At 49.0% G+C, this 20,002-nt stretch overlaps 3 protein-coding genes across 11 annotated transcripts; 1 reads left to right on the plus strand and 2 right to left on the minus strand.

Annotated features, from left to right (window-relative positions):
• Positions 1-3: 3 nt before the first annotated feature.
• On the plus strand, positions 4-3,823 carry trmt13 (tRNA methyltransferase 13 homolog). 2 transcript variants are annotated; one of them, XM_049731062.1, is made up of 11 exons: positions 4-91; positions 1,055-1,101; positions 1,308-1,374; positions 1,448-1,510; positions 1,575-1,644; positions 1,734-1,840; positions 1,911-2,084; positions 2,204-2,276; positions 2,351-2,422; positions 2,656-2,929; positions 3,022-3,823. In XM_049731062.1, exons 1-11 carry the CDS (start codon positions 71-73, stop codon positions 3,209-3,211), a joined length of 1,158 nt encoding a protein of 385 aa, XP_049587019.1. In that variant the 5' UTR covers positions 4-70; the 3' UTR covers positions 3,212-3,823. The 2 variants fall into 2 exon arrangements, with proteins under 2 accessions (XP_049587019.1, XP_049587011.1); XM_049731054.2 differs by lacking the exon at positions 4-91 and adding an exon at positions 234-523.
• On the minus strand, positions 2,990-7,808 carry lrrc39 (leucine rich repeat containing 39). 8 transcript variants are annotated; one of them, XM_049731367.2, is made up of 9 exons: positions 7,692-7,708; positions 7,544-7,608; positions 7,187-7,327; positions 5,894-6,005; positions 5,292-5,448; positions 5,080-5,216; positions 4,466-4,611; positions 4,096-4,248; positions 2,990-3,361 (listed from the first exon to the last, which is right to left on the minus strand). In XM_049731367.2, exons 3-9 carry the CDS (start codon positions 7,297-7,299, stop codon positions 3,208-3,210), a joined length of 972 nt encoding a protein of 323 aa, XP_049587324.1. In that variant the 5' UTR covers positions 7,300-7,327; positions 7,544-7,608; positions 7,692-7,708; the 3' UTR covers positions 2,990-3,207. The 8 variants fall into 8 exon arrangements, with proteins under 8 accessions (XP_049587324.1, XP_049587299.1, XP_049587315.1 ...); XM_049731342.2 differs by having other exon boundaries at positions 7,187-7,341; positions 7,692-7,707; XM_049731358.2 differs by having other exon boundaries at positions 7,187-7,330; positions 7,692-7,706.
• Positions 7,809-7,878: 70 nt separating this feature from the next.
• dbt (dihydrolipoamide branched chain transacylase E2) lies at positions 7,879-12,532 on the minus strand. Its single transcript, XM_049730806.1, has 11 exons — positions 12,395-12,532; positions 11,758-11,911; positions 11,605-11,680; positions 11,207-11,388; positions 10,882-11,009; positions 10,536-10,779; positions 9,159-9,325; positions 8,844-8,921; positions 8,586-8,777; positions 8,406-8,477; positions 7,879-8,330 (listed from the first exon to the last, which is right to left on the minus strand). The coding sequence occupies exons 1-11, from the start codon at positions 12,437-12,439 to the stop codon at positions 8,163-8,165; spliced, it is 1,506 nt and encodes a 501-aa protein (XP_049586763.1). The 5' UTR covers positions 12,440-12,532; the 3' UTR covers positions 7,879-8,162.
• Positions 12,533-20,002: the final 7,470 nt, after the last annotated feature.

The raw sequence follows: 20,002 nt of genomic DNA on the forward strand, positions 1-20,002 counted from the left end.
CCACGTCAAGGGCGGGCAGATGGAAGAATGCGACCAATTGGCAAAGGCACGTGAGTAACCGCGACAAAAGATGACCAATGAGAAGCGAGTGGTGAGTTCAGTATTTTACACAGATAGCAAAAGTTAAGTCAACAAAACTTATTTCCTATCATTGTCATCTATTTTTGTAACTAAAATGTTAGTTTGATGAACGCTAAGATAAAAGTGGCCTATGGTCTAATTTAGTCGTTGTCGACTACTTCCTTCCTTCCTTCCTTCCTTCCTTCCTTCCTTCCTTCCTTCCTTCCTTCCTTCCTTCCGCAGTTAGATTATGCTAGAAGCAGAACCAACTTCTATCGCCCGCCTCCTCTCGACCATCGCGTGAACGCAGCTCGACGACTCGGCCAAAATGGCGGCGCTCGAATGCGACCGAAATGGCAAATGTGCCTTCTTTGTGGACAAAAAGAAACGTTTTTGTAAAATGGTCGTCGCCAAAGGGCATAAGTTTTGCGGAGAACACGCCAACATGGACACGAACGTCTACGTAAGTTGGATGCGTTTTCAAAGTGTTTATGGAAAACATTGACAATCATAAGGTGACGTTCAAGCAACACATCGAAAGATGAACAACACGGTGGACGAGCGGTTAGCACAAACGCTCACGAAGTTCGGGGATTTGAGCAATCCTGTGTGTCAATGGACCGGCGACAAGTGCAGGGCGTACCCCGCCTCACGCCCAAAGTCAGCGGGCACCGACTCCAGCTCACCCACCATCTGACAATTAAGATAAAAATCTGACTGGATGGACTGGCTGAATACATATACATTTGAATATGTAAATATTTAACCAGTACATCAGCTTAAACTGGTGAATACAGATAGTCATTTGTTGTAAAAGCTCAGCTAATGGTGTTGAGCTGAAATATTTTCAAAAATACAATGGGTAGGTTTCTGTGAAGAAAATGAAGGAAAGAATCCCACGACCTCTGCATTGTGTTCAAAACGAAGTACCACTGTCATATTAGGGCGATGATTATGATTGGCCCCCCTCTACATTCTGTGTTCCCTGTTCTAGGAAGAAGGCTGCTGCAGGAGAATCGTCTGCCCACTCGACCCCAAACAGTGAGTGACACCAACTTTTTTGAATTTACACATGTAGAGTCTGTCAGGGTTTGCACCGCTTTGCATTGTGGGTAGGAGCAGACCTGTTGAAGTCAACGCTGCGCGATCGCTGTATGAAGCACGCCAGCAGAACTCCAGCTGGTGAATTACAAGTTGTCAAACTGAATGCAAGCTCAACTTATGTTGTTTGTTTTGGGTGTGGTCAGTACGGTCAGCAAAGACAATCTGGACAAACACTTGAGGAAGTGCAACTCTCGCGACAAAGCAAAGCCGGTGAGCGATTGGCCTAATTTTCTTTTCGGCACTGTCACATGGAAACAATGAACATGCTTGCCGTTCTCCTCAGGTTTACTATGTGGAAAACATCAACGCCGGCTCAGCCGACAACACAGAACACTCGCTCCAAGAGGTGATGCCTGCCTTGATTTCATTCTGGACTGTTTCAATGGTAACATTAGTGCCCACACCCACAGGCAACTTTGTGTGAGAGAAGCGCCACCCAATTACAACACCTGCTGGACAAACTGGACTCTGCTTCGAGAGGTGACTGCGCTCAGCTTCACACGCGTCTGACTGACGACCCGTCTCACAGATGATCTGTCCCCGTCTGACGCCGATTGTGGTGTGTGAAGGTCTGCCATGTGAGCCGGAAGAGCTCTTCATGTCGCACGGTGTTCTTCAGGAGGTAATCGATAATCCCAAGAATGGCGATTCCGCCTGCAAACACCTGAAGCAGCAGGTAAAACCCACCAGCCGGCTGGCCAGCCGCCCGCCCAGCCACTTCTAACCGTCCAACGTTTTCACCGCAGTCTTCCATCTTGGGCCACCTGGAGGTGCTGGGGCTGCTGCGACGCGGCCGCTGCTTTGTAGAGTTCGGGGCGGGGCGAGGGAAACTGTCACACTGGATCCTCCGGGCCCTGGAGGGCGACCAGCAAGAGCGCCTGCAGATACTGCTGGTGGAGCGGAGCAGCACCCGATTCAAGGCTAGGCAGCAAACTCGGTCCGGCCCCGTTGTTAAAACGGGGCAAAAGGGACTGTCGGTGGCTTCCTGCTCTGCGACCCCACCCAACCCAATGGAGCCCTTTTTCTCTGGTGTGTTCAGGTGGACGGCAAGCATCGGGAGGGCGACGTAGAGTTTGCCAGGCTGCAGATTGACATTCAGCACCTGGATCTGAGTAAGTCCCCGGCAGGAGGGATCCAGTTCGGTGGCACGATCCCACTCATGCGCCAGTGCTTGCCTCTGTACCAGGTCAAATTCCGCTGCCTAAACACGGGCTGCCGCTGGTCGCCGTCGGGAAGCATTTATGCGGCGCGGCCACAGGTGAGAGTCTGGCTCGCCTTGCTGCTCGCCGCTCAGGGTGCTGGCTTTGTGCAATCTTTGGCCTCGGGCGCCTACAAAAGCGCAGGTCTCCATGCTTCGTTTAGATCGAGTGTCAAGAGTTTTGCTTCAAGGAAGTTCTTATTGAACATTCTGGCCCCAATATTCTGGCGCCCGAGGCTGAAGGTGGCCGGATTGGCTCAGCCCAATTTGACGTTAGCGATGTTCCCCTTCAGATCTGGCTCTCCGCTGTCTCTTCCAAAAACGGTCGGTGCGGGAAGCAGGCCAGCCCTCGAAAGGCGACCCGGCGGCGGGCGATCCCGGTGGGGTCGCGGGCCTGGCGCTGGCGCTGTGCTGCCACCACCGCTGCGAGTGGCGTCACTACGTGGGACGGCGCTTCTTCTCAGATCTGGGTTTGGGGCCCGCCGAATTTTCGGGATTCTGCCGCATGTCCAGCTGGGCCACATGCGGCTCACGAGCGTCGTGTCAGATGGCGGAAGTAGTGCCAGGGTTAGCCTTTCTCACCTGGACGTGCGTGCGTGCTGGAGAGAAGAGTCGTTAGCCGCCAACTTTGCCTGTTTGCCTTTATTTTCCGTCGGCAGGTGGCTGTCGCCGGCTGAGCGCGAGCGGATTGGTCGCCGCTGCAAGCATCTGCTGGACGCCGGCAGAATGGAGTTCCTGCGCCGCCGAGGATTCTGTGGACGGCTAACGCGTTACGTTGAGACTCAGGTGACCCCGGAGAATGTCCTGTTGACGGCCATGCCCATCTCGCCTCCGTCTCCTCCCTCCTAATTGGCCTCGTCAAGCGCTCTCTTGCGGGCCTCCTGGATGTACGTCAGCATGAACTCTCGTCCGAACATCTCGCGCTCCTCCTCCTCCTCCTCCTCCTCGGCGGCGTCGGCCATCTCCAGCGTCAGCGGGTTGTCCCGGAAGTTTACAAACCTTCACACAAGAACAGCCGAGGCGTCCCATCACTGCTGGGGAACAGGTGCGCCCACACGCACGCGACGCCAAGCGTTGGACAAAAACATTGCGTGTTTCCTCACTTAATGAGCAAACTGAGTGATCAGGAAGAGAAAAGGAAAGGAATATCGAGTTGACCAAATTATGGCCTTGCCCAAAGCAATCGTTTACGAGGAAAACGATTTGACCAAAACTTAAAGTTAGCGGTAGAGCGGGCGACTCCCAACCAGAAGGTCCGACCCTCAGCCACACGTGTCAAAGTGACACCGAAGCCCTGGCTGTCATCGAAAGGTGGCTGAGGAAGCGGGGTCGAGACAAGTCCAGCCCATTTAGCATTTGACAACGTCAACATTCTCACCACATCTAAATATCAACGTGATGTAAAATGTACTTCTTTGTTGACTTACTTTAAGTCCAAACAATAAACTGAGTGCTGCGTCATGCTGCGTTCCCTTAATCTCATTTGAAAATAACCTTCCTATAAGTGAATTCTGTATGCTATTTTCAAACTAGTAACTTCACACCTTTTCTCTTTGATGCTGCTATGCCAGTCGTACACAAATTGGCACTACCAGATAAGTCGAATGCCCTTCATGTATGTCGAGTTTTTGGAGACGAGAAAGTTTTGGATTGCATTCTAAGCCGTGAAATGCACGGGTCATGGCGGGGAACTCGATGTATTGAAGCTGCTGGGCTCGAGGGGCAGCCTTTACCTGAGTTTGTCCATCTCCTCCATGACGGGGGGGATGTCACTCAGCCGGTTACCGCTCAGGACCAGCGTGTCCAGGCGGGACATCCTGCCCACACTTTCCGGAACTGTCTCCAGCAGGTTCCTCTGCAGCCAGAGGGCGCGCAGCTTCTGCATCCTGAAAGCGGTGGAAGAGGGAGGGGCATGGTCGTTTGGCACAAACGGAGGCGTAGACGTTTGGCACGAAGGGAAGTGTGGGCGTTTGGCACGAATGGAGGTGTGGCCGTTTGGCACGAACATTGGCGTGTCCGTTTGGCACGATTGGAGGCATGGCTATTTGGCGCGAACATTGGCATGGCCGTTTGGCATGAACGGAGACATGGCCTCGTGCCCACCTGTGAATGTCTTGGGGCAGGGAGCGAAGGCGATTCCCCCCCATGTCAAGCCACTCCAGCGCCGGCATGAGCAGCAGGCAAGGCGGGATGGTGCCAAAGGCATTCATGGACAGGTCCACGCAAACCAGGCGCCTCAGCTGGCTCAGCTGGAAAGCAGATCGGAGCGGAAGAAAGGCTACATCGTTGATCTTGTGCCACCTCGCACCATTTGGCCCACCCACGTTTCTAACACAAGACGACTTAGACTGTGCAATGCTGCGTCGTAAAGGGACCCTGACTAAGCTCCTGTGACATGAGTGTGAGTAGAGTTGGACGCTCTCTTTGTGAGTGTTGCTGCTCCATGCGTGGCAGTTGTCTCGAGGCGCTTTGCATGATGAGGCCAGTATTACTGCTTAAATATGCAATGTGGAATCCTCTCTCTTCTATTTTTGGGGCTGGACTTTTTGCCCTTTGCCCGGAAGAGGCTGCGAGTCACCTCGGGGATGCTTGTACAAGTCACTAAGCTTCAATAAGGTGAAATGTGTCTTAGTTTAAATTCTAAAAGCTTGGGTTCTCTTTGAATTGCAGGAGTGAAAGCAGCCAGCTAACCTTTGGCAGGCTGGTCACGGCTTTACCTTGTCCGGAAGCCGGTCCAGCTCGCGGTTAACGGCAAGTTCCAGCCTCTCAAGGCTCTCGCAGTCTCCCAGTTCCTCTGGAACCAAGCGGACTCTGTTATAGCTGAGCAAAAGTTCCCGAAGTTGCGTCAAGCTGCCTGCGACACCACAACGTGCTGAAGTCACATATTTGGTTTTAGGGGTCTACGTGTTCTCTTCTGACAACCGCCCACCGATTTCTTTGGGGATCTCGGTCACCCCGTTCCGCGACAAGTCGAGGACCAGGAGATTGCTGAAGCGGGAGATGAAGCTCGGAATCTTCTGCAGTCCCGTCCGATGGATGTGCCACTCTTGGACCTGACTCAGCCGCACCAGGCAGTCCGGCAGCGCCTGGACAGGCACGTCACAAAATCAATTTCAAAGGTTCACCTCAGGGGAGGGGATACTTTGTGGTCGCTAAAGATAAAAGTACTGCTCCGACCTCTTTACGTACTGGGAATCCAAAAGTATAGACGTTGAAGTGTACTTAAGTGCCACAATCCCAAATAATTTGGGCTGTCAATCAGGGCAGTAAATGGCTGTTCCTTCTGCCTTACAAGACGCATCTTAACTGCGTTTGATTTTCTCTCTCGATTACATTGTATTGCCTATTCGCGGACCTTGGGGGGGGGGGGAGCAGGAGGGTAACAGCAGAAAAAAGTACTTAGTAAGTACAGACATCCGAAACCCCTACAAGAGTTTGGCAACAAACCATTTGTGTGCGGTTACAATGCGCCATTGTTGGCGTTCCGGCGTCAGCCTGACGGAGCGGTGATGTGACGACGAACTCGCTCACCTTCCACTCCTCCTGCTCCAGGCACAGAAGCAGCCGGCCATCTTGCGTCTTCACTTTGTCTCGTAGGCGAGCCAGCGTGTGGCGCTCTTCCCAAACGTCCGCCGCAACCAATCTGTGGCGCAACACGTCACATGCGCAACACATCTCAAACAAGCCCTGTGTCCAAATTGGCGGGCCGGGTTTTTGGCCACGGGACATCACAAATGCACATTGGGGCCTGGTTCAAAGTGGCCGCGCATTATGCGGTCCACGGAGGAGGAGAAAAGAGCCCAAAGACCCAGCCCTTTTCTAGAATTTGAAAATAATGTGCAGGCGAGTCACGTGCCGGAGCTGACGTCATGTAACCCAAAATACGGCCTTCGGACGATGCAGTCTCTGAATCTGGATACGGCCATTGTGCCAACTGGCGACGGTCCGTTAGTGACGCCCAGACAGGGCCAGTATTCATTTCTTCGAGAAAAAAAAATGGTTGTATAAATTTCTTCATGATTCTCTTGGTTGCTCGGCTTCCGGTCGTGTGTATGTTCGATTTTGTTTGATCTCAGGATTTTCTGTGCAGGTGAGTGGGAGCTGAGGAAATATTTGTTTTCAAGACGGACCTTTCAAGAAAAAGCGCACCTTGTGACCGGCATTTCTGACTGGCTGCCATCAAATCGGAAGATGTGCACTGCTCGTCGCTTCCTTGCTCAGCCCACACAGGTGACGACTAGCTAGCTTTGACTAGCTGACGCAGCTAGCAAAAAGAGGAATAACTGACACCTCTGAGTGCCATGCATTTTATTCCAGGTTTACGTCACGTTATTAGATAAATGCATGGGCTACATCCTAACTAGTACTGCAGAGGATGTCGTGCTGTTAAGTTGAAGTTAATGTTTCTTGCTTGAGTGATGACGGTCGTCACCCCAAATCTGGCAATTGCTGCTCCTCTCCTGCTAATGACACACATGGTCATATTGGATTTTTATAAGATCGCATTTTAGCATTGCGGCGTGGTAGTGGCGCTCTGACGAGTTGATTGGCTACTTTAACACCCCCACTCCGAAGGCCCACGTCCCCAATGCACCGGCATCCATCAACCTTCAGGGTGGCAGGGAGCTGGAGCGAGCGTATTCTCCCAGTTGACTTTGGACTATGCCTTGGACTGGTCATGAGTTCATCACAGACACTGATGACCATTCTGTCACTGAAGGAATGCGCAAACTTACAGACCAAAGAATGACGTGGTCAAAGGTGTGTGGCCAAAATGATTATCTTAGCTTGACGGCCAACAGCATCATGTGGCGACAGTCTCACCTGCTGTGTGGCTTCCTTCTCTGGTTGTTGTGATTCTCCTGAATATTCTGGATCTTGGTCTCCCACAAGGTCTTCATGGTGTTGACCGAGGCGCTCGCCAAAATGGCCGCCATTTGATGTCACAGCGTGACGACTGGGACCCTGCTGGCAGCCATCTTGTGCCGTCACAAAATTGCATGGCAGCAGGAGTGTTGGGTACTTTGCTTAGCAGATCTCTCTCTTTCTCACTTTCTATAGTCATCTCTATATTAGCTTAGCATAGCTGCATGTGTACATTGGTACTTAAACGTTAGCATTGGCTTAGCATAGCTGCATGTGTTGGTATACATTGGTACACAAACATTAACATTGGCTTACCATAGCAGCATGTGGTCTACATTAGTGCGTAGACCGTAGAGGTTAACCCGGGACAGCAGTGTGAGCTGCTCTTGGTTAATAAGTCATAGTTGTGAGGTGTGTGTTGTATTTTGAGAAGGCAGAGGTGTTTTTTTGCAATGTTGCTCACCTCGTTTGCGCTCTTCAGCTGATCGCAAGCTAAGCTAAATTTAGCTACCAGCAAGGTCATTTGAGCTCTCAAAAAAGGAAACGCTTGCAGTTGTTGCAGTGTTCCACCAAATGGCACTGTGGCTCACATGTAACAATGACCTGTGCTTGTTTGCGCACATCAACTTGATTCAAAGAGCAACCGAAAAGATGTATGACCATTTATTTGTTTCTATTTTAATACAATAGTATGCCGGCTCGTCCCGAAACGAACTGAGGCAGTAACAGAGCGTAACAAGAAATGCGCCACCGATAATCACATCACAAGATCAAATGACTGCATTCTGAAAGGGACAGTGTCAGTCATCTGGGAGTGGGAGTGGCTAGTGGAGGGTGACCGCTCTATTCAGGCACTCCTTTTTTTCTGTCTGTCAGGAAGGCCAATGAGGCGGAGCCACTTCCTCACGATGATGTTCAGGAGGAAGGCAGCGATTCACTTAAGGTGCAACAGCATGCTGGCTGGATTCTGCAGGAAGTCTCGCCACATGTTGGAGAAGCGACACATGGTGGCGCCGTCGATGATGCGGTGGTCGGCAGACCAGCTGACATTCATGATGTGAGCACGGGTCACGTGACCGGAGACATCGAAACGTGGCAGCACCTGGCCACAAATGCACAGGAGGTGGCTCAGTACCCTGCAACGCCGTCAGAAGTTGGCTCCAACAAATGTGCCCACCTGGATTTTCCCCAGCGCCCCGATGGCGACCTCTGGCGGAAGGATGACCGGCTTGGCGTACGTCCCCCCGATCTGTGGACAGGATACACCAGCCGCGTTTTGTTTGTTTGTTTGAGAGTTGACTTCAATAGCGGAAAGTGGCCACTGCTGTGTTGAAGGAATGCTGGCTGGCCGACTCACCGATCCAATGTTAGACAAGCTGAAGGTTCCTCCACTCAGGTCCGCTGTTCCCAGCTGGCCGGCGGCGCCAAGCTCCTGGAGCCGGTTAAGTTCCTGCGCCACTTCCAGGATGCTGAGCAGCTGCACGTTCTTCACGGTGGGAACCAGCAGACCAAGGCTTGTGTCCATGGCCACGCCGATGTTATGGGATGCCTGGCGACAGGTCACCACACCACACGCTGACAACGTTGCCAAATGACGTCAGCTAGTGGGACTCACCTTGTATGTGATGTTCTGGCAGGACTCATCCAATGAGGCATTGAGGATGGGAAAACGGGTGAGGCAGAGAGAGGCGGCCTGAGCCAACGAGGGCGCAGCATTAACAGACACGTCAGTGAAAGGGATCGGAAACAAAGAGTGCGGAACAGGTGGCGAGTGTCAAATGAAGCGACCCTGAGCCGTCGGACTGTCTGATAAAATCGCTGTGACATCACAATCAGGCCCATTGACATCGTTAGCTGCTGGTGGCGGCGCCGCCCCCCTAACCCAGCAGCGGGAAACTCTTAAGGCACAGCTACGACGAATGGAGCAAACCTTAATGAAGAAGGGCATGTAGCTGAGTTTGAGCCCGTGACCGCGGGCCTCGGTCTTCAGCTCGGCCCGAAGCGCCACCAGGCGGCTGAGGTCCACTTGCTCGCACAACCCCAAGTGAGGAATGCTAAGCGCTGCTATCATGCTCTTCACCATTGCCTTTTGGAAGCCTGCAAGGACAAAAACGCTAAGCTAGGTCACACTAATGCAGGGTTCACCAACACAGTGCCCGTGGGCGCCAGGTCGCCCGTTATGACCGCATGAGTCGCCCGCAGGACTGTTCTAAAATTAGCTGAAATAGCGGCACTTGTCAGTGAGCTGCATCTATTTATTTTACACTCAAACCTCGGTTTTCGAACGTCCTGGTTCTCGAACAAATCGGAATTCGAACAAAAAATTCGAAATTATTTTGCTTCATTTGTCGAACAAAATTCGGAGGTTGAACCTCGCGAGATGAGCCGGGAGGACCCGAAAAAAACCGACCGCGCGGCCCAGATGCCGACGGATCCGTTGTTATTGTATTTTCGTTACTTTGAGGATTGTATTAACCTCTAATCATGCGTCCAAAGAAAGCAAGTGGGAGCAGTAAAGCCATCCTAAAACACAAAGACGCTCTTAAAGCAATGCGACAGTGAACGCCCGGCGCGCTGCGGTTGCGCGATCGGACCAAATTAAGCTCCCTGCGCAATGAGGTCCTCTTAAATTTTGGCAAGTACATCAGGACTTTAAAAATATTTTCTAAATTTTAGCGACGGCTCTGTCACAATAATGCGACCAGCGCGGTGCAGTTGCGCGGTCAGCGACGCGCTACTGTTGCGCGTTCGGCGGTGCGCTGCAGTTGCGCGATCGGACAAAATTAAGCTCCCTGCGCACTTAGGTCCACTTAAATGTTGGAAAGTACATCAGGACTTTAAAAATATTTTCTAAATTTCAGCGACTGCTCTGTCACAATGCGACCAGCGCGGTGCAGATGCGCGGTCGGCGGTGCGCTGCAGTTGCACGATCGGACAAATATGCCCAAATAAAAAAATGCTTAAAAAGGGGGTCTTGAAACGGATGACATTTTTTTCCATTATTTGTAATGGGGAAAAATAGATCCGGAATTCGACCGATTTGCTTCTCGGGCCGCCTTATGGAACGGATTATGGTCAAAAACCAAGGTTTGACTGTATTTTTGCTATTCTTGTTAAAATCACTCTTACATGTGAACTGGAAATGACAATAATAACATAGTTAAAGCCAAATTGAGCAAATTGGCTATTTCAAAAGTGTGTCAAACTGGTAGTCCTTTGCCTTAATCAGTACCCAGGAAGTAGTAGTAGTTTAAGAAAGGTTGGTGACCCCTGTGCTAATGCTAACACACACGGGATCAATCTTGACCTTTAAGCGGCTCGGTCACATCTTTGCCAGCCAGGATGCAGAGGGATGCAGCAGGCGGCGGTGGCTTGGGGGCCGGTGAGAGCGGGGACCGGTAGGGGCCGGTGGGAGCCGGAGAAGAAGTCCGGATCACCCCAAAGGGACTCGGGGGCAAGATGGCTCCCGTTTGCTTAGCCAGGAAGTTGAGAATGTCCTCCTTCAGGATGCGTCCATCCTTTCCAGAGCCCACCACCTCGCTCAGCTTGATCTGAAGCAGAAGCGCAAGCCGCGTTCAAGCAACGCAACCGTGTTCAACTCTGCGAGGGGATCGAGGCTGAATTTGAAGCGTTTGAGTGCTGCAAGTGCTAACGTTGTTCTCCATGGCGAGGCGTCTGACGGCGGGTGTAGCCTGGGTCTTGAGTCCTTTGATTTCCTGGTGGGTGTGTTCCTCTCGAGCCATGGCGGGCGTCTCTACTACGTCTTCTTCCTGGATCACATCTGGGTGGGGGTAACAAGTGTGTCAGCATTACATGCACGCACGTATGCACACACGCGGGCGTGGCAGGACCGCCTTGCGGTTTTTTTTGTGTCGCCGTTAACCAAGCGCTGATAAACGCTGATGTTTGTTTTGCCGTTGTGGCCGTGCCAGTGCATTCATGTGCCAGTGCTTTCTGCTCTTCTGCTCTCTTACGCACCCGAAGTGGACTCTGTCTCGATGTCCACCAACGGTTTGCCCACCTGGGCGATGTCGTCGGTGTCGTAGTAAAGTTTTGTGACGACGCCGTCGTATCGACTGGTGATGGTGACCGACGCCTTGTCGCTTTGCACCTCGCAGATGCTGTCAAACTGAGACACTCTGTCTCCCTCCTTCACGTACCTGCCCGCACATAAACACGCGCACACCAGCGCCTTTCAGAAAACGCTCACTCCACCGGAAGCCAAGCATCGGCGGCGCTTCGGGAATCCTTTGCTCAATCCCCACTCCCAAAGCCCCGCAAAAGGACGTTGGAGCAACTATCTGAAAACCCTGCCGTAGTGATAAGCGAATGAGCAAAGGATTACCAAATGGCCTGTTAGGCGCTCTTGGACATACCACTCCTTCACCGTCACCTCCGTGATTCCCTCGCCGATATCAGACAGTTTGAACTGGACGACTGCTCTGTGACACGCTGCACGTTCGCGCATACAGAGACTGTCAGTAGCATCAGCAGTGGGCTGATCAGCGACAGCCCAAAAGGTGTCCAACCTGCAGACCCGTGCAGAGTACGGCCCAACATCTGGAAGCTTCTGCTGCACACCTGCAACTTCCTGTCCAATGTGGGGGTAGGAAGCAAGCGAAGCGTCGCAAGGCTGCGCGCCTCCTGTACACTTAAACTTCGCCGGCGGTACTGATGGATCAGCTGACGGGAAGACACAGACGTCAACAGTTTTCAAAAGCATCTGCCCTTCTCGTAGAAAAAGTCCAGGGTTAAGGGACCATTTCAAGTCACAAGAGGAAGGCTGTCAATAAATTTGATATGGATTGCATTCATCCATTTTCACACTTATACATGGATTTAATTTGCCTGGACTCTCCATGTGTGTTGAATTAGTGTGACAAAGTTAAGGAACGTGTTTGGCTTCATCGACTATCAGATGGTTGTCATTGTGATACAGTGAAACGAAGTCAGATTGATTAGTTCGCGGCTCATTCACCTTTCCACCATGCTGGGCTAGGCGAGCTACTGTAAGGGTCGAGGGACTCTCACTGTTTTGTGCTAGCATTAGCATTTATCCGGCAGGTCGTGGTGTGAAGTCGCGTCGCCAAAGCTCAACGCGCTCGTCCGAGAAACGCTTCGACGTCTGACGCCGTTTGTGTTATTAAGGATTTTTGTTGTTCTTACCAATCTTCTATAGACCACGGAAGAGCCTCTTGCCATCGCCGCCATTTTTCTTGGTCGACGTCATTGACACACGCCCCGCAAGTCGCCAATCAACGTGCAGTGGCGTCACATGAATGCATGGTCGCCATGACACCCCCCCCCCCCCCAATAATCTGATGGAAATAGCCATTAATTATCTGATTTTTTTCAAAGAGGTCCCCCCCCCCCAGATTTATTAGTTGGATGATTTAATTTTCACGCCAGTACATTGAAAGTAAATCGGAAAATAATTAATATGCCGCAATATCTTGGTGATTCTCAGCTCAACTTTATTTACAGCCCACTTTTAAAACAACCAATAAAGGAAAATGTGCTTTCGGCAGTTTGCAAACATATTTTTTAAGGTTGTGTTAAACTTATAATCATATTGATATCTAGTATTAGAGTGCTCGTGTGGATTGGTGGGGGGCGAAGCATGTGCTGGCAAACTGCATGAACTTGTTTTCTTGGAAGTGTTGTGTATAGGCCCAGACAGGGAGTACCGGACGAGATAATCTCAAGGTCGGGAATGAGAACAACAGCACGTCTATGTGTCTCGGACTTCGCGGGAAATTCCAACCACCTGACCTCCGCGATAGCACCGACACGGGGAGGAGATGGCCATCCACCAATCATCTCACAATATTTTGCATGCTTTAATATTCATATTGTGTTTCTTTAAAACTGGGCAACCCGGAAGAATGTGTCGTCTTTTGGTGGTCACAAAAACGCACGAGTTTTAGTGTGAGGGACCCGGGACCCAGGCCTGTATTAGTGCGCTTTGTCAGGAATAAATAATTGGTAAATTTGGTCTGATTGATCTACTGGTCTTCTCTTTGACAGAACGAACTCGCAAAATTGTTAGGTGCGCCAGTGTGTGGATTAGGACATAGCAATTTATGTGTTAAGTGTTGATCGCAATTTGGAGTCAGATCAATAACTAGAATCCGTAACCTAACAATTTCTTGGTGACCCCGACGTGATGTCAAGAGAAGGGTAATTGACAACTCGTGGTCTTTAGCCAAGACACCGGACAGTGTCAAGGACACTGTCTCCCGGTCGGCGAACCGTTTGGAATAAGCGCACAACGTTGAGCTGGTACGACGTCTCCTAAACCCTGAGCTCATCACCGATAAGGTAAGCAGAATACCTGTTACTATAAGTCGAAATGCTGCAAATTGAAAGAGGAAATTTAAGAGGAGACTGTCGTTCAGATCAAATAAGGTGTGCATGAAGTTAAGATACATACGGTGAATAAGTTTGGAACTTACGTGTGTAACGTGTACGGTAAAGTCAGGGACTTACGCGTACTAAGGATAGGTCAGGGACCTAGTGCTTCGTCGTGGCGGACAAGGGTGCGGTGACGATCGTATTCAAATAGCTGGGGTTAATAAAGAGATCCCCGAGGGGAAGTGAGGCCTCCTCAAAAAATATCCGGTGGTAACAGTTCCTCCTGTGAGAGATCAGACCGCTAAAACATCCAAAATGAACCAAATTGGGGGGAGAGTGTGTGTGCGCGGAGAGAATCCTCATGAGTGGGTGTGTATATGAGTGTGTGTGAGTGATGTGTGTTCTATGGAAGAATGGTGTGTTTAAGTTAAGTTGGTTAGAGAAACTAAGATGAGCAAGGTGTGGCAGTAGAGAAAATAAGGTGTGTGACAGAAAGTTACTAGAACGGTGGCTTGATAGGATGAGAATAAGAGACAACAAATGTTGTGTAGAAGAAATTGAAAGATGTCGAATGTGAACATGATGAAGGGCGCAACAGCAAAGTTGGCCTGCCCTTTGAGAGGTTGAGACTGATGGGCGAGCCTGCACTCGCGCGTAGTCGCGGGTCTGGGCTGTGCGCGTGGGCCTGTGCTATGCTCGTGCGGGCGGTGGGCCGGCATCATGATTGTTGCAGGAAATGGCCAGCCTGTAACCAGTCAACATTGATGCCGCGAGCCCCTCGCACGGGGGGTGCTATAGCCCGCGCGGGGCAGGGACAGTGTGAGTTTCTCAGTGAATGTTTGAAGCAGTGAGATTGAAGGAATGTATATGCTGATGTGGAAGCGCAAATTGTGAGTGGTATTGACCGATAGAAAGTGGCAAAGAAGCTACATGAGAGATGGATTGTGCGTGCGTGCGTGCGTGCGTGCGTGCGTGCGTGCGGTTGTGTGCGCGCTCGGTGTGTGCGTTCATGTGCACACCCTGTGTGGGTGCAGGCGTGTGAGGAGGAAGACGGCATGGATCAGAGAATGTTCAAGAAAGGGGGGCTAACTCGTAAATAATGAGGAGCTATTGGGAGTAATCTGTTTGTCCTTTCTTTAAGGTTAGGTTAGGTTAGGTTAGCAACACGAGCGATTTAGAGGTTCAAAAGAAAGACAGTTAAAAGAAAATAACATGTCAGGATCGGTTGTGGAGCACGGAGCAGGACGACCAAGTGCAGCTTGGACCAGGGTTTATTGAAGCAACTCAAAATACAGACTCGGTAAACTGACATGACTTAAACAATAACTTGACTGACTGACCGGGACGTGGAACAAGAAGACAGCAGGACATGACGGCACCAAGACAGGACGACAACACCGAACGACAGCAACCAAAACCAAAACCAAAACCAATGATCCGACAGGGAGTGAGGGGCAGACAGGACTTTTATACACGACAGGTAACGAGAGGCAGGTGGGAACAATCACACTGATCATGGGCACACAGGAGGGGAGGGGCGAGCACACAGACAGAAACCAAGACAACAGACACATAGTGGAGCAGTTGGGGACGAGACGTGACATAACATTTTTGATTTGGACAATTGCAGGCTAACAAGAGCATGAGAAAGAAGGGTAGAGAAAGCGGTGAAAATAGACAAGGAAAGAAATGAATACAAGGGCATTTATCCATCTTTGCATGATGTGACACACCCGAGTGCCCCGACACTCGGAGTGAGCTATGTTGGACCGCCGCCGTATGGCGACCCCGGAGTAATGGCTCCGGTGGTGACGTTGGGTGGCAGGATGGTAGTGGATGTCGAGGGCGAAGGCGAAAGGGCGGATCAGAGTATTGTACAAGACGGACTAAATACACACAAAAGGGCGAGGACACAGGTGCTGACAATTAGTGTCAACTACACAGGTGCACACAATCGGGATCAGGGAAGACAAGACAACCAAACACCGAGGAAGGAAACACGAACTGAAACGGAAGGGATGACAAAATAAAACAGGAAGTAAAGTTACGACACCGACGAAACAGAAAACCGGAAAAATAAACGCGACCGCATGACAGTACCGGACGAGATAATCTCAAGGTCGGGAATGAGAACAACAGCACGTCTATGTGTCTCGGACTTCGCGGGAAATTCCAACCACCTGACCTCCGCGATAGCACCGACACGGGGAGGAGATGGCCATCCACCAATCATCTCACAATATTTTGCATGCTTTAAAATTCATATTGTGTTTCTTTAAAACTGGGCAACCCGGAAGAATGTGTCGTCTTTTGGTGGTCACAAAAACGCACGAGTTTTAGTGTGAGGGACCCGGGACCCAGGCCTGCATTAGTGCGCTTTGTCAGGAATAAATAATTGGTAAATTTGGTCTTATTGATCTACTGGTCTTCTCTTTGACAGAACGAACTCGCAAAATTGTTAGGTGCGCCAGTGTGTGGATTAGGACATAGCAATTTATGTGTTAAGTGTTGATCGCAATTTTGAGTCAGATCAATAACTAGAATCCGTAACCTAACACCACAGATGCATACAGAGTGCTCCCCATAAAGTAAAATGAGACATATACAGACAGTTAAAATAACAAATGAAGAACAAAAACAGGCAACACAAGACTAAAATAATGCAACTAAACAATGCAACTAAACCTTTGCTACGTTTATCTTCTTGGTAAACTAACACAACGCACAATAATAATGCGTAACTAGCCCTAAACACTTCAACACACACTAAGTAAATGTGAGGTAACTGGTATGCAGTTCCTTTAAACTTGAGTAAATATGGGATAACTTATATGCAACTACTTCAAACTTAACGAAGAAAAACAGTTCCGATCAACAACAATCTATGAATCAAAGCTGCAGTTAACTAAAAGGAAAGAAGTTCCTTTGAACTAAACAAAGAACATTTTGCCTGTGCAAAGGAGCTCTGCTCATTGCTAGCGAAGACCTCTTACAGAAACAAAACTGAAAGATAAGAGAAGGACAGGAAGGATACATAAAACTGATAGGGGGTCAAAGGACATCCCTGGAACTAGATAAGAAGAACTTAGTTAAACGAAAAGGAGTTAAACTCGTAAAAGATGATGCCCCAGTTCTGGCAGGCCAAGGCTTCACCGCTAAATTATTCCAACAATCAACATCATTAAAAGCTCATATCAGGACATGCAGTGCCAAGTGCTGCACCAGGCACCAACATAGAAAACATTCACCGTGCTCACTGGAGTGAAACAGGGATGTCTACTTTTCCCTTATCTATTCCTCCTATGCATTGACTGGATCATGAAACAAACTACCCACAATAAAAAGACAGGCATCCGATGGACTTTGACAGAACAACTAGAAGACCTGGACTTTGCCGATGATATTGCTCTACTCTCACACAGCCACCAACAGATACAGGAGAAAACCCAACTACTCGAAAAAACAGCAGCAGGACTGGGACTAAAAATAAACGGAGCAAAAACCAAAGTAATGCGAGTAAACAACAAAAACACAAATCCCATTAACCTTAGGGGCTGCCCACTGGAAGAGGTAGACAAATTCACATACCTAGGAAGTGTAATTGCAGTGGATGGCGGAACGAAGGAAGATGTGAAATCAAGAATAGGGAAAGCAAGAACAGTATTCAACATATTATATAAGATCTGGAAAACCAAAAACATTTCACTCAATACTAAACTCAAAATCTTCAACTCCAACGTCAAAACAGTGCTGCTATATGGATCAGAAACATGGAGGACCACCAAACACATCACCACTAAACTGCAAACCTTCACAAATCACTGCCTAAGATGCATCCTCAGGATCTTCTGGCCCGACCGCATCAGCAACACCAGCCTGTGGGACCGCACCAAACAAGAAACAATAGAGATACAGCTTATGAGGAGGAAGTGGAGCTGGATTGAACATACCATGAGAAAAAACAACACGGCTATAACTAAACAGGTGTTAACATGGAACCCACAAGGCAAAAGAAGCAGAGGGAGACCCAAAAACAACTGGAGAAGGAGCACAAAGCTGGATGTCAAGAAGAGGGGATGTTAGGGTTTTCCAGGTTATCTTTATCATAGGATTATGTTGGAATGTAGACTATAATGATTAACCAATCTTGCCTTGCTCTCACAATGCAGTAAAATGAAGTGGTTGCTTCCTCTGCTTGAGTGACCAGCTGCAGAGGAAGCAATCAAAGTTGTTCTGTTTCCCACAACATCGTAAAACACCCCCTGCTCTGATCTTACCAGAGGCCGGGGGTTCACTAAACCTGTCCACTCTCACCCCCACTCTGCTTCTCCTAATAAATATGCCCTTACAGGAGGGAGAGAGTCAGACCTCCATTCGATCATCGCTGCACACACAGCGACGAATGGACTCTCCACCTGCAGGTGTCTAAAAGGACTTACTTGTCTCCCGTGTGGTTCTTGCAAAATAAGTTGGAGTGAGCAAATCTCTAACATTTTGGTGCCGAAACCCGGGATCCCTCATACCCGCTTTCTGGCTGACGAAGGAGGACGTGCTGCATTGTCGACAAGCCAGCGTCCATTAAGAGGACCTGGAGGAGAAAGTCCTGGGAAGAGAATTCTTCGCTGGGCCAGCATCTTAGGTCTGCCTTCGTCTGACAGAGGTGGATTGACGGGACCCGGCAGTGCAACGAACCAGGGGACAAGTAAGTTAAAGGCCTGAAGTTGTGTGATTGTGTTGTTGTTTGTGAAACGCGTAAAAAGGTAGAAGTGCACAGGAATAAGTAAGTTTTGTGGAAGGAGGGGGTGTTGTAGAGTCCCCCTCTGGATGAGGTGTCTCTTTTGGAGCAGTGGTTCTCAAACTGTTTTAAAATCTCTAACAGGGGACTGTCGTGGAAACAGCTGAAGAAAATGGCACAAGACGGACGAGGGTGGAAACTCTTCATCGATGGCCTATGTTCCGAAAGGAACGAAAAGGCTTAAGAAGAAGAAGAAGAAGTTATTCTAAATCACGGACACTGCCCAAGGTGTCTAAGAATGTTCAGTACTTCATTATATCTTATGTTTTGATTAATGCTTGATGTAACGTTGTATTTTGCCTAATGCTAGACGCCAGCCTTGGATTACTATTGAATGTTCTGAACAGAAGGAAAATATTTTGACTAACAATGAAAAGATATGGTTGGAAGCACGATTAAACTAAGAATATGATGAAGTTAGCAAGTAAATGGAGTGTCAAAAGACCAAACAAACAAATGCATGGTAAGTGGTGAGTAAGAACTTTGCATAGTCAGGGAACATTAATGAACTGATGATGTCACACAAAACTTCACATAAGTCCGTACAAAATGACAAAAGTGGAAGGATGATGAATGGACGAGGTGCGACAGAGTATGTGCAAGAATAAAAGAAAATGTTTACAGGAAGGTCATTTGGAGATAAAACCAGCAGAGGTGCCAGAGGGAGAACGGCGAGAATCCGGCCAAAGGACAGGAAGAAAAACAACAGCCCCCACCAAGTCAAATACACCGAATCGCCCATAATCAGCACCCAACCCCACGGAACCAGCTCTCACTGAACCAGCACCCACTCCCATGGAATCAAACTCTCCTGCAAACTTGCCCCACCCCAAAAGACTCATCACCCATCAAACTGCACATCACCAGCATGTGCAATTGATTATAAGCTGACTAAAGAACCTTGAACGTTGCCTTTTCTGAATGGAGATTTTCTGCTCTTGAGCATGGTCGCACGAAAGGCTCAGCGCTGTATTGTACTTTCCTGAAAACAGAGCTTTCTTAATAAGAATCGTGATTGAACTCAACCAACCTGTGTAAGTCTAAATTTTGTTTTGGTGTCTTAGCCTTTTCCTAAAACTGAAGAAATAAAACGAGCACGCAGTGAGTAAATTGGATAACAGGTGATTGGCTATGGCTTTTGCTGTGAGGCGCGCTTCCCAAATTGTGGACCAAATCCAACAACACCCCTGCTGTGCTGTAAAGCACTGTGGGATGATGTACATTACTGACGTTTTGCTAAAATTCCGAACTTATCAGATTTTTCCAAATCTGACATTATCTTTGGGACTCTTAATATAGAAAAGAAATATGAGAATATGCTAAACACAATAATTGTCCTGGGTAAATTTAATTATAAATGTCAACTTTTGAAGACAAAACCATCCTTCTTCACTTTTCACAAAGAATTCTGCCTCTTCTCATCTGTAAAGTTTATGGACAAAAAATAAGCTGTTGTACTGTATACTAAGATTAACGATTTTAACTTTCCAGAAAGCCCCTAGTTTAGTTTAGTTTAGTTTAGTTTAGTTTAGTTTAGTTTAGTTTATATGTTCTTTCTTTCTTTCTTTCTTTCTTTCTTTCTTTCTTTCTTTCTTTCTTTCTTTCTTTCTTTCTTTCTTTCTTTC

The sequence above is a fragment of the Syngnathus scovelli genome, chromosome 10 (assembly GCF_024217435.2).
Source record: "Syngnathus scovelli strain Florida chromosome 10, RoL_Ssco_1.2, whole genome shotgun sequence".
NCBI lineage: Eukaryota > Metazoa > Chordata > Actinopteri > Syngnathiformes > Syngnathidae > Syngnathus > Syngnathus scovelli.